General features: G+C 40.5%; 1 protein-coding gene across 1 annotated transcript in view; it reads left to right on the top strand.

Annotated features, from left to right (window-relative positions):
* The window catches only part of CNTNAP5 (contactin associated protein family member 5), a 412,329-nt gene that overhangs the window by 283,412 nt on the left and 114,654 nt on the right, over positions 1 to 14,263 (top strand). Inside the window, exons 9-11 of the mRNA XM_077181609.1 lie at positions 598 to 862; positions 3,191 to 3,340; positions 4,457 to 4,628. Of these exons, the coding sequence (XP_077037724.1) occupies positions 598 to 862; positions 3,191 to 3,340; positions 4,457 to 4,628 (587 nt within the window). The remainder of the gene's footprint in view (positions 1 to 597; positions 863 to 3,190; positions 3,341 to 4,456; positions 4,629 to 14,263) is intronic.

Here is a 14,263-nt window from a genome sequence, read left to right as displayed (position 1 = left end):
TACAAAGCAGAAAGCAGCCATGTTCAAAGCAGCTGGCTACAACAATTCTCTCCTGGAGTGGCTTTGAAAGACGTGGCTCCTTAAGTGCATCCTGGCTTTATATATTGTTAAGGTTTTATACCATGGCCTGATTAACCTGGTGGGGTAATCTACAGTGGCTGAGTAAACTGATGGAGTAATTTCTTCCATCAGCTACAGTGATAAAAGCTAGTGCAGATTCTGCAGACTGCTTTGAGTAAATGTGCTTCTCTTCTGGACAAATTGCAAATTGATTTGAGGGCTGGGTGACTGAGATATTCAACTAAGGTGTGGCATTGATAAGGACGTTTGGTTACATTTAGATTCTTCTAAATAGTAAGGTTTTGATTTTTGATCCCCAGCATTTGGGATAAAAGTAAAATTTTGAAGTTAGGTATGTTTTCCCAACATGGACAGATACATTTCCTATTGATTTCCAAAGATATGTGTCTGAATAATAATACCTATTTCAGCCTTGAGGGCGATTAGAAATCCAACGAGCTTATTTAACTGAAGATATTTTGAGATGACTGAATAAAAGTCATACTGATTATGTTTTATTTTTTATTTTTTTTGCAGGGAAATGTGACCTTTTCTTGCTCAGAACCACAAATTGTTCCTATCACCTTTGTGAGTGCCAGTAGAAGCTACTTGCTGCTGCCCGGCACTGCTCAAATTGACGGTTTGTCAGTCAGCTTCCAGTTCCGAACGTGGAATAAAGATGGCTTGCTTCTGTTCACCGAGCTGTCTGAAAACTCAGGACATCTCTTGGTTTACCTCCATGGTGGGAGATTGATGCTACTAATTCAAAAGGAGACTGAGAACCCAGTGGAAATCTCTGAAGGTGTTTATTTCTTGTTTACTTTCCCTTGTCTGCTTCTAAAACACAAAGGTTCAGCTCCATGGGATGAAAGGATCAAGCAATAAGGAAACACACAATCTTTCTTTCTCTTTTAAATTTTCTCTTGCTTTCTGGTGGTAAAGCCACTCTGTACAGCTTGATCTAAGCTTGGAAAATTGGCATCCTGAAATCTCCAGACTCAATCTCACTGACAGTTAGCTGAGCCTCTATGTTCTTAAGCAGTCACACTCAATTTTCTTCAGTCAGGTCTCATGAAGCCCTTCCTGTTCCCATCTTCAGACTGTGCTGAAATCAGCTGGGAGCCAGCTCAGCCACGTCATCTTTCCCCAGCAGAAATTAAGGGAGGCTCAGAGCTGATTTTCTTTCTCTGACTGTAGCTTTGGACTCCCCCTTTATGCTAAACTCAGAAGAGTGGCTGACCATTGGCTTCCTCTCCTTATGCTCCCTATTAGGCTTTCTTAGCCACTTGACAAGTTGCTTTGTGTAGTGAAGCTGGTGGGATGCAAGAGGGTAAAATAGGGCTGCCTCTCTGATGTAAAATTTGAGAGAATAATAATAATAATAATTATGATGATAATAACAACAATAATAATATATTTTCTAAAAGAGCAGATGTTTAAAAACATGTAATATTAAAATATTCCCTGTACAGACTAAAAGAGGGCAGATGTATCTATTAAAAGAAGCAGAGATAAAAAACTGACAGAGTTGTCAAAGCAGAGCTGTTCTGTATGCATGTTTCATTCCCCTTTATGATTGAAAATGAGGCAGCTCTGCATCTATCCTTACTCATGTAGATTGCTACAGCCATAGCTTGCTGCAATTGAGCACTGAAAACAGATTCCAGCCTTTATTGCAGTCCTAATGAAATTTTTGACAAAGCTGAGACAATGTCAATATTTGGTTGGGTGCATTTGTTTTTATGTAGTTCTGAAATAATGAACCTGAGTCCAGCCTATCCAAACATGCTAAACTGCCTACTCGTACATGGGAAATGTGCAGGAGGTGTTTGTGCCATGTTCTGCAGATGTCAGGTACTCACAATAAACTTATGCTTGGTCAATAATGGACCTGTTTTCCCCCCAAATGGGATCTATTTCCTCTTGTAATTATTTCAAACCTTAACAACATATTCCACTTCAAACTGCACTTCTAGTTGAAAATCCATTTTTTTGCTGGAAAACCAACCGCTAATTCTATGGTAATTGTGCATGTGTTAACAGCCATTACTGAGTAAATTTCATTTTGAAATTTGTGATGAAATGGTTTTACACACACCTAACACCCACTTTTTTTTTATTTTGTTTTGAACTGTTCTTGCACCTCTTTGTGTTCCTAAGTGCTTGTTTGTTTTCTATGAAAGCAACATTAACAAAAATATTCTGTTAGGGTGGGGAGTAAATACTAGTTGTCTGTGCCTGATCTCAGTGACTTCAGCCTGATGGTAGCATATTTTGAACTGTAATGAGGTTGCTTTTGATCTGCACCTCTGTGTGTGGGTTCAGAAGCTTCCCCACTGATTCCCACGGCTGTCAGAATAGAGGATGTGGAGTTTCTTTGTAGCTCTGTGGTGATATTTCAAGAGCCACACAATGCAGCACTGATTTTCAGAATAAGGAAACAAGACAGGTAATTTCCCACTTCACATGAGTGTCTGGAAGAGAAGGAGACTGCCCAGTATCCCTCAAACTTTAGAGGTTCCTGGCCAGAGCAACAATGCCAGTTCTCAGAACATCCATGTAGAAATCCAACTTCTGTACATCCATTAATAGTACCATGTGCTGCATTGGTGGTGGAGGGTTTTAAGAAACACAAATCCTGATACCTGTTGAAGTCATTCAGGTTTCAGGTTGGAGCCTGAGAGCAGGCTATGAATGTCTCACTGAATCTAATCTTCTGCAACCTCACACATGTGCTTAGTACCAGAAGCTCAGTAGAGATCTCTGCACATTTTTAGACTTTTAGGCATTTACCAACACACTGAAGATAGACATAAAGATTCCCAAAATGGTAACAGTGTGTTACCAGCAAGGTGAAGGATTGGGCTAGTTTGATGAGTGCCTGCAGTAGTACAAGATTAGACTAAAACGTGAGATGACCTACTTAAATACTCTCAAAACTTCCCTTTTCCTGGGCCCTTTCTCTTATGCCAGCTTGTTTCCAGAAGTAATGAGTTCTTTTCAGCTCCAGTTCTCCCCTTTTATAGCTCAGCTGCGTATTTGCGGCCACAGGTTGGAAGCAAGAGGAGATTTGAAGAGCGCAGTTGTCTCCTGCACGTCTTTTCTTCACTTTGTCCACGTTTTTTGCCAGGCACTAATCTCCACGACGGGCTTTGGCATTCTGTTAACATCAATGCCAGAAGGCATCGCATTACCCTGACGCTGGATAGCGACGCTGCCACCGCCAGCCATGCAACCACTGTCTCCAGGATCTACTCTGGGAACAGCTATTATTTTGGAGGTAGGTTGTTGCAGGGAAGTTTTCGTAATGTAGATCCTCAGGTGCTCACCACAGAGCTCTCCCTGGGTGCACCGCTTGCAGCTAAGAGCAAAAGGTAAGGAGTGATTAAATTGCAGTGCATTCAGCACCATGGACAGGTTGAAGGGTGTTGGTCAAGCCTGGCAGAGAGAGCACAAGCAGAACTGCAAGCTGAGCTGTAAAAGTGGACTACTGGTAGTGGTAGTCAATGGGTACCTACATCTATCTGACAATATATGCAAAATCTACAAACTCTATTAACCATGAGTGGTTTTGGTTTTGTGTTTTTTTTTTTTTGTTTCTTTTTTTTTTCCTGGTTAAAAGGCCTTAGAATTATTAATGTTATCAGCATTCCTGTAGAAACCACTGTCCTGATCAGGCTCAGTGACTTTTTGGAGCTTAGGTGGCATGCAGCTCAAATCTTCAAAGGTATTTATGTACAAAGCTCTTGTGGAAAATGAAGATAGGTTTAGCTCAATTTAGAAAAGGGAAAAAAAGTCTTGGAAAATACGATATTCTGCTTTTTGGAGCGGAGTGCAAACATTAATGTCATTAACTGTCTTTTAATCTAATATATTTCTTTGTAGTGCTTACTGTAGTATGGTTCTGATCTTGATGAACCCTGTGGATGCAGCACTAAGTGAGGATGTACGGGAGGTTTGGATCTCAGAGCTGTCTAAATACTGGGGAGGCTCAGATACAAATGGCTTTCTTGCTGCCCACAAGATTTCATCTGCACATTGCTTCAGCAGCAGAATTTAACACATAATGATTTTACATTTTGTACAACTCTTTTGACAACTCATGTTTTAGTTGCTGTGGAGTTTAAAGAGATGAAAAAAAAATCACATTTTGATTTTGCTCAACACAAGTATGTTTCACAAGGTGAAAATCTCATATTGTGATACTTTCAGTGGCTGGCTTCTCTCTTTTTTTCTTTTTTCCCCTAACTAGAGGATTTATAACACAGGAGGTTGCATAGCAAAAGGAATAAAAACATTTGGAATAATAAGCCTCTGAGTTCTTGCATCAGGAAATCCCAGCAGAAATAGTTGAACATTCCAATATTCTTCTCTGCCTCTTCTCTTTTTCCCACAGGGTGCCCTGACAATTTCACCGATTCCCAGTGTTTAAATCCCATTACTGCTTTTCAAGGCTGTATGAGGCTCATCTTTATTGATAACCAGCCCAAGGACCTCATTTTAGTTCAGCAAGGCTCCCTGGGGAATTTCAGTGATTTACACATTGATCTGTGTGGCATCAAAGACAGGTAATTATTATTTCCTCTTTCTTGTATTTGTTCTTTTTTCATCCTAGTGGTTTATAAATACAGGTTGCATTAAGTGAAAATTCTGATTGCCAACATTACAGATATTAGGCATAATAGAGCTACTAATAGAAAATACTGCAACAAAGATAGGAGGACTGGAGGGGAAATGGTTTCAATTACATGAGGCTCTCTTCACATTGACTTATAGGAAATAGAGTATGCAAATTCAATCAAACTATAGATTGGTGAAAGGATTAAGTTTTATGCATAAACAACATTTGATTGCTTTGAAGTTCTAGAGGAAATGAAAGAGAAGGAAAAATTAGTTGATTCATCAGAACATGTCATACCCTTAATATATAAGTTGGTTCTGCTTAAATAAATCATCTACAATTTTTCTTGTTAGCCATTACAGCACGTTCATGATGAGGATATGGTACATCTCGTGTGCAATACTGCCCATTTAGTGGGACAATATAATGATGGAATGTCTGCATCTGCCAGAGAAACATTTCAGTTTAAATAGTGATCCACATCCCTCCTGAGATGAAACCTGACAAGAACCCCAGATTTTCCCATAAACAGCAGAGAGGAAATAAGAAACCAATTTTTTTTAAAGCATTTTATAATCTCTTTTGCTTCTTATGGATTTTTAGTGTCTAAATATTTCTGAATCATTTATGCAAATGTGTACTTTGAAGTTAGTATGTGGAGTAGGAAGTTCTGTGGGGTTTTTTTTGTTTCTGTTTTTGGTGGTTTTTGGGTTGTTTTGTTCTGAAAAGTAGAAATGAAAGTGCTGGAAATTTCATGTGCTTCAAATAGTTAGGGGAGTAATAAAGATATTTTGGAAATGCATTAGGACTGTAAGCATTTAATGTTTTTTCAGACATGTTACTTAGATGAAGTTGCTGGCTGATTTCCATTATTCCTTCCTATAGGAGGGATCAGTCTGCTGGAGATGCAGTCTTTTGATAAGTGGGCAAAACGTTTGTGATGCAAGACCTCTGTGCTCATCTTTGTATGTTCATTTTTGTTCATTTTTTTGGAGAAATTACTGACTTGGCTGATCTTGGCTCTTTCCACATTTAATGATGGCTGAATTCAGGGGAATGTGAATTTCATACTTGGTGTGCCTGAAAAGGTAGATGGAATTCTGTCACTCCAAGATAGAATGGAAAAAGATGCAGCTAATTTTACAAAAGGAAGCAAAATGTCATCTTTTCTTGGAGGAACGGATTATTTGAATGAAGCATTTAAAAGCACTTTGTGTGACTGTATGTAGAAACAAAAGAGAACTCTTCTGGTATGGTGCAGAGGTGCTGTGGGACATCTCCAGTGCCTTCACTGTCACCAAGTCAAGGCTAAGTGCAACTTGGTGGTGCTACTGAAAATATCTTCCTTATCTTTGTTGTCCCAAGGATGACAGGCATTAGTCTGTGCTCATACCATAAAATTATTTAGGGCAATGATCCAAACATAATAAGAGTGGGATTGTTTTACATAATGCCACCTTTCTTGTTAAATATATCAATCACACAGACAAAAAAAAGTTATGTGTGATGTAATGAAGGACCTGAGGGTGCTGACTGACAGAGGCTGGACCAGCCAGAGAGTGCCCAGGTGGCCAGGAAATCCAGTGGCATCCTGGCCCTGTGCTCTTCAACATCTTCATCAATTATTTGGACATAGGACTGGAAGGGATACTGAGCAAGCTCACACATGGTACAAAACTGGGAGGAGCTGTTGACCCCCTGAAAGGCAGAGAGGCCCTGCAGAGAGCCTTGACAAATGAGAGGGCTGGGCAATCACCAACTGTCTGAAGTTCAACAAGGGGAAATGCTTGATTCTGCACCTGGGATGGGGCAGCCCTGGATGTATGGACAGACTGGGGAATGAGATGCTGGAGACCAGAAAGGGAGTCCTGGGGGGATCCTGGCTGATGGCAAATTAAATATGAGTCAGCAGTGCCCTGGCAGCCAGGAGGGACAACCCTGTCCTGGGGGCATCAGGCACAGCATCCCCAGCTGGGCAAGGGAGGGGATTGTCCTGCTCTGCTCTGGGTACACCTGTGGCCACTGCAATGTGAGAAAGATATTAAACTGATAGAGAGCATCCAAAGGGGGCAATGAAGATGGTGAAGGGCCTTGAAGGGAAGCTGTGTGAGGAGCAGCTGAGGGCACTTGGCCTGTTCAGCATGGAGAAAAAGAGACTGTTGGGAGACCTCCCTCAGTTACAACTTCTAGTGAGGGGAAGAGGGAAGCCAGCACTGATCTCTTCTCTGTGGTGACCTGAGGGAATGGCCTGCAGTTACATCAGAGGAGGTTTAGGTTGGAAGTTAGAAAAAAAGTTCTTCACCCAGAGGGTTTTTGGGCACTGGAACAGGCTCCCCAGGGAAGTGGTCACAGCACCAAGGCTGACAGAGCTCAGATTGACTGAGTTCTTTAACCAGAAGAGATTGCTGAGGGGAGGCAGCATAATGGTCTTAGGTGCTCAAAGGCTGCTGCAGCACTGAAGGGAACAATCATCCTTTCTGCCCAGGATGTATAGGAGAGCTGTGTGGCACAGACTGCCTGAGGTGACTGTCAACTCTCTGTCACTGGGAGGCTTTAGGAAAAGATAGATGAGTCTGTGAAAAATAATGAACATGGATGTGGGTGTTCCTGCCTTGGGGTGTGAGCATGGACTGAGTGATCTTCCAGGTTCCTTCCAGCTCTGTTGCATTTGCTGAGGCTGGAACAGCTGTGCCTTGTTCTTGCTTTGGGAGTTCTGAAATGTCAACAATAACAGTGCATAAATGAAAAGAAAAAAAACCAAAAAACAAAACACCAAAAAATCCATGAAAATCATGGGAAAACTCTTTCAGGAATTCAGGTCATGAAGTCTCAGACCTGTGAGAAAGCTTATTTTAGTAGATGTATCTCTTAGACAATCTAAGCCAGTGCTGCAGCTGTGAGTAGGGACTGTGTAGCCCAAAGTTATGTTGGTTTTTTTTTTAATAACCTGATATATATAGATAGGTACAGTTATATATGAAATGGCAGAGAAGGAGCAGCAGATCCTATTCATATATCATGATTTGCTCTTTTTGCTTCTAGAAAACACATGATTCATTTTTACAACTCAGAAGAAAGTTATGTGATTGCAGAATTTATTGCTCTGGGTTTTTTAGGGATATCTTCTTTGCAAATTTCATGATGTCTAGAATAGTGGTTGAACTCCATTATGGTTAGTGATATTATTTTCTTTGACGAAAAATAACCTGATTCCCTTCTACTTGTCCCTCTGTTTTCTTGAGGTTCTCTGACTTCTTGGAGGTGCCTGTCTCCCTTTCAGATGTGGTGTAAATGGTGAGGGTGAGAAGTTTAGAGAAGGCAGGGACTGAGGCACTGGAGAACTACAGAAGCATCTTCCCCCTTATAAATCGAGATACCAGCTCTGTATGGATCCCTTCAGAACCCTCTATTTTAGTTTCCAAAAGATGAAATGCAAATCCAGTTGGATGTATTCATTGACCACCTTCTTGGCCTGACCAGCCCTTTGCAGGAAGTGTGTTCTCTCTGGGCCACTCAGAGCAGGTGCTGTGTGCAGCTCTGACTGCACAGTCTGTAAGTCTGTCATTCAGCCCTCATGGCTGTTTCTAAAACTGACACTCTGTTTCTTGGTGTGCTACAAACTCTTCTCTACAAGGAGAGATGAAATAGGACTCTTCAGCCTGGAGAAGAGAGAGCTGGGCAGGGTTGTGTGATGAGGAGCAGCATGAAGGGGTGAATAATAAACAAGAATGTGCAGTTTCTCACAAGTTCAAATCTTACACCACATCAAATTGGATGTTGTTAGATGCTGTAGAGGTCAAATGTAAAGGGAAAAGGTAGTAAGGCGTTCATGAATTCATAAGCCACAGATGGCTGGAAGCTGGTAAAGGGTTCAGTGGGATGCTTTTGAACTTATTTCATCAGCATTTTTGCTGTGGCACTGTCAGAGTAAGGAAATTGAAGGAGAGGCACTGTTGATCTGAAGCAAGTCTGGAGGGAGGTGATAAACTTAGGACTAGGAAGTCCAAGTCCCTCACTGTTTCTAAAACATTGTTTTCATTGTATGCAGCACTCTATACCTCTGTTGTTCAAAAACAAAATATATAGCATCATAGCTATGCTGATCTCAAAATACATCTGAATCTCAGTGTGCATTTTGCTAAGTACTAATACGTTCTGCACTGTGTTTTCTCTTCCTTTGTGTCAGTGGAAATAGTGGGCGTGTGGGTCTGTCTGTGTGTGGGCCAACAATGGAAGGCATAGCCTGGGGAAAATTCAGTCAGCCTCTCATTTAAAAATAAATGAAATGGGTAGGAAAACAAATATGCAGATGCTGAGAATTTGGCCACAGAGTTGAGAAGCTCTGGGATTTCCCATTCAGCAATTGGCTCGAATGCCAGATTTTGTGACTAGAAATACTAGCTCCAGTCCTGAAGCTGAGTTGGTTTTGCTGTGGTTGGCATCCTGTTCAGAGAATAGATGCAGGAATGTGGGCTCAAGAGATATTGCAGCTCAAGAGTTACCATGGTTATTAGGAAAATGTGCCAGAAAATCATTAAACCTCAGTCCAGAAATGCAGTGGATTCCCAGCCCTTCATCACACGGCACAGATGCTCCCTTTGGGCTGAGCAGGGCTGGCTGCTCTTACCACAGATGGACCCCTTGGAATACAGCAGCATGGGCTGCAGTGTTCCCTGGAGCCTGAAGGCATGGCTTGATTAATCTCATGCACTTCTTGAATGCAGTGGGACAGACTGCTTTGCAGTTTTATAGTGTCAAGAAGAAAATTCCATTTGCAGGAGTTCTTGCACTCTGTGTGTACACAAACAGGTGAGATGTGGTGCGGTTTCCCCTACCACCTCCTGCAAAGTCTATAAGGAAAAGTGCTTAGGAGGCATTGCTATTGGGGTAACTTGTGCTGAAGAGCTGTTGTGAGTAGAGAAGTGGTCTCTTTTTCCTTTGAATTGGCTCTTCATATGGGAGTAGTCTCTTTTGCCCCTGAAGGTGGTGCTGGTCAAATGTTTGCATTCACCAGGCTTTTGAAGGGAGTCCTCTTGGAACACACCCATAATGATGACATTGTTTCCATTCATGTTTTTGACTCCTCATCCCCCATCACAAAGGATGAGGTATTTTTGTTGCCTGGTGACAGAGAAAACTCTCTTAAGAAGTCTGAAATTTCATGATTCTGTCAATCCTGCCAGAACGGAAATCCCTTGAAGTGATGGACTTTATGGTGAGAGTTTCCCTGGACAGAGGTGAGGCTGAAGCAGATGGAGAAGCACGGAGTTGTATGCCCATTATTTTTTTGTCATAAATTCTATACATGATTTGCACTTGAATACATTAGACTGGGTTGTCTTCGGATTAGGAAAGCCTGTTATGTGTTAAGCCTGTCATTATCCATAAAGGAGCTATGAGGGTAGCCAGATCCTGCTTTTCTTTAGGCTCAGGTTCACAAGTTTGCATAGATAATGGATGTGTTGCTCTCCCTGCCTACAGCTGCTGAGGTACTTTAATCTGATTGCTGTAGCTCATGTTGATTTTGCGCTGATGAAGCTCTGCCTGGGTTGTCCTATTTTTACTTGGCTGGCACCTTGCCCTTGCTGTAGCAAACACTGACAGTACTTGTCAAGGACAACACCAGGGACTTCACTTCCCTTAAGTGACCTGGGGGAGAGGGGGAGGGAAAAAATATTCCCGTTGAATTCCCCACCTTAGCAGATGGACGGATGGCACATCTTGCAGGACATCCTGGGAATTCCAGTGATGTGCCACGAGGAGCACAAACCTGACTTCAGATATTTTCTTCTGAATCCTGGCAGGGTCCCATCTCGGTAGCATCAGCAAGCAGACACGGGCACACTGATGCTACTGTCCTCATTAAACCAAGATTCATCTGCATATTCCAATTCTCCCAGCAAATCCAAATGGAGAGAGGGGCATGTGGTATCCATAATAATCACTGTGATGAGATTGGCGTTTACAGTTTTACCTCCTTAGGGAGAAATACATGAGTTGATTCATGAGTTGGCTTCCCTCAACTGCTTCAGTTGTGGAGCACAAATAGTGTGCTTAGTCCCTATTCTTTTAACCATACGCATGTTTTATCTGTGAAAATTCTTCATAGTATTTTCAAAATAAATTAGCTTAAAGTGTTCTTTTTCCTTGCTAAACAGACCTGACCTTTTAAAATCTTCTTTATGCCTATTTCCTTTGTAGATTCTATTATATTTTATTATCAATTTTTACTTCTAAGAAAGGATATTTTTTTTTACTTTTTCTTCCTTTACTTTTAGTGCTGAATTTAACATTGCTTCTTGTGTTGTACTGTCAAAATGGGCCTTTGGGAAATTAATTACTGTTGCAGGTGAAGGGTGTTAGGATAAATCCGATAAAAGCACAGTGGTTTTTTATATTTCTTAACTCTCCTCTTAGATTTAGTTTATGCCTTGCAGCAGAAGCCAAATTTCATATGATCCTTTCACCCCCTAGCTTGGCCATGCAAGTGAAAAAATACTCTGGCTAATTATGGACAATGAATTTTAATTTTTTGGGTTAGAGTCCCAGGCTGGGATTAAGAAAATCAAGCATTTGGTATTGCATTTAACCCCACATAAATATCTGCAGTGCATTGCGAAAGAATAATTAAGAAAACCTCAACCCCCAATTTGGCATCCATCCTTTTCATCCTCTGTAATTTTTCCTATTTTCAGTATTTAGTGCCTTCTCTGCAGAAAGGACAATTATTTTATAGTGCATATTATTTTCTCTTTGCAGGAAATCCTCTTATGTTTTCCCTTCTTGCTTTTATAGCAATGAGTGGGATGTTTTTACATCACATTTCTTGAATATGGATGATGATCAAAGCTGGAATGAGCTGAAGACATAAGAGGGGACGTTGTGTCCTTTTTCAAAATGTTTCTGATTTTGCATAAATCCGAAGTTTGGTTTGAGAATTGCCCAACTATGTCTCCATCCTCAGCCAAACCAAAGTGTTTGGACTGCACACCTTCAGATGCTGGAATACCCAGATCTAGATTTTTTTTCCTTCAAATGCTGCAGGAGAGACTGTCCCGGCTAGCTATAGGGATCTGATGGTCCAGATAAGTAGTTCTTCTGATGTTTTGTCTCACCTTAAATAGGTGACTTCAGTCCTGTGAGTGAAAATTTTCCCCCTATCTTTTATCTCTTTTGCCTGTTTTAGGATTCAGTGAACAAATAGCTCAGGGCTACTGAAGCTTCATGTCTTCTTCTAATTTCTATATTAATTAAGGAAAATGGGAAAAATTTTTCAAAAAGTTTCCCTTTCTTGTACTAGATACTTTGTAAAACACTTTGCTTTGTGCTTGTTCAGCAAACATTAGGATGTTCTTAGAAATGTGTCTTTCTTTTTCATTATATTGCCCTTAGAGAAATTCTAAGTTTTTTTTTTTTAATTCCTCTTTACAACCCAAAGCAGAATGGGGTTTGGGGAATGTAAAATGGATGTGGAAATGGAATGGAGAAGATATCTTAAATCCAAGCTATATTACATGGTGGGAAACGAAAAAGGGAAAAATGTTTCTTAATGACTTAATGCCTTGTAATGATCACTATACAGTGAAGAAAATAGTATTAGAAATAGAGAAGGACATGATGTTCTGGGAGAGTTGAACAGTCTCCTGGGTGGTTCCCTAAAGTATGCACCTATATCACAAATTAGACATGCTAAGTAATGGAACTAAATTACTGGAATTACACCCTTGTAGGCAGCATTTTGAAGTGTGATCTTGGAAATCCTTTCAATACCACACAGGTTTTAAAATGGAAGGACAGGATGCAGAAAAGCAGAGCAAGATTTAAAAAATCCAAACCCACAGGCATCTAAAGCCTGGGTGTTGGAATTAAAATCCCTGTAATTCTGAGGAACATTCCCTCATCTCCTCATATCTATTTTAGTGTTTAAAGCAGCTGAATAATACAGGTAATGGCAGAGCTTCTCTCCAATAGCTCAAGGGCTGATTGACAATGAAGTGTAAAAAACCATGTATCACAGTTTCCTGCTTTTGGACTGGAATATGATCTTCACACTGTCAGATGCTCTTGCTCTGTGATAAACAAGAAAATATTTGTACAAAGGAAATTCCAGAACAAAATAGGCAGTTACAGTGGAAAATGCTATCTCTGAGGAGGGGGCAGTTTTCTAGGCTTTGTGTTTCTTTAATGAGAATGAAGAAGAAAGCTCAGGTTATTTGGATAATGCCATCAATTGGTTTTGCTTGCCCTTCCTTAGTTGTGTTTTCCCTGTCCTTGTTTCATACACGCAATACCAGCTGCAGAAAATGACAATCCAGGCCCATGAAGTGTTCACTAGTCTGTAAAAGTGCTGTGTTTCAGAGCAAAATAAAGACAGATGCTTCAGATTCATCAGTATCATTCAGTAAATCCTGCTGAAGGTAGGTTAAACATTGGTTTGAGCAGGGTGAACACCTTCCTGTAACTGCAGTGCCTTCTACATGGGGAAAGGTGCTGAAATTGGAGAAAGTTAACTTTGTCCCTATGAGTGTAGGGACTTCTTACTAGGGTGAGAGAGGGGATTTGTCCTGAATGAGGCCCCTGTGGAGAAAGAATGCAGTTTGAAAGTAGGTAAGGGGCTAATTTATTAGCTTTTGAAATCCTGCTTGAGTGTGGAATTGAGTTTGGGAGGAACCTGAATAGAGTTCTCTCCCATTGCTCTTCCTTTAGAGTAAAAATCCATGGGATGTGCAATGCCACGGTAAATTAAAGGCCAGATATGGGGATGCAAGCATAATATAATATCGTATCTTTCTTTGTTTGTTTGATTTCTGCAGATGGCTTTTCTGCTTTTGCTTTGTAAAATGATGAATTCTAAATGGAACAGCTGTCTGTACAGGATGGTTTATTTGTTTCCCTTTTTTCTTTTTCAAATTTATTTATATAAAGTCTTTTCTGCTGATGCTAAGCCAAACTGTCAGCACATTTACCTATATTAAAAATGTAGGTGTTCTAACAACAAAGCAATCAAACCTTAAAAAAATGCCTTTTATCTAAGGCACAGATAACAGGCTTTTCCTTCACTAGTGCCAGTCCCAGCACAACCTCTTCCACAGTTCTGGGCTACTCACATGCCTGAGGGCTGTTGGCATCAGTGTTCACATCTTTTAAATGCTGGTCTCACAGTGGTATGCAGGTGCAGGGTCTGAGAACCAAGGTGAACAACAGTGCAAATAATAATATACTTTAAAAGTTCTTTCATCAAGTTTTGCAAATCTCACAATGAAGATAAACCTACCTTTGTTATAAACTATTGAGGGTTTTTGATTTTTGTTTGTTTGTTTGTTTTTGGTTTTTTGCATCAATTCAGTAGGATAGACTAGCTGATTTCCATCATGGAAAAGAGGAATTGTCTGTTCACATTATTCTTGTTCTCTTTGTACTCCAAGTGTTCTCACAACAAAATAAATTTAGGAAAGAAAACATAGATGACTTAAAAAAAAATAAAGAATGTCACAAGACTTTTTGGTCTTGTGTAAGTTTTTGGTCAATTTTCTAGAGTTGAAAGAGGAAAAGAGAATTTGGAATGTGTGGTGATGGGGAAGA

This window comes from Agelaius phoeniceus, chromosome 7 (genome assembly GCF_051311805.1).
Source record: "Agelaius phoeniceus isolate bAgePho1 chromosome 7, bAgePho1.hap1, whole genome shotgun sequence".
Taxonomy (NCBI): Eukaryota; Metazoa; Chordata; class Aves; order Passeriformes; family Icteridae; genus Agelaius; species Agelaius phoeniceus.
The sequence above is the reverse complement of the archived record's forward strand: the minus strand, read 5'-3'. Positions and strand labels throughout refer to the sequence as shown.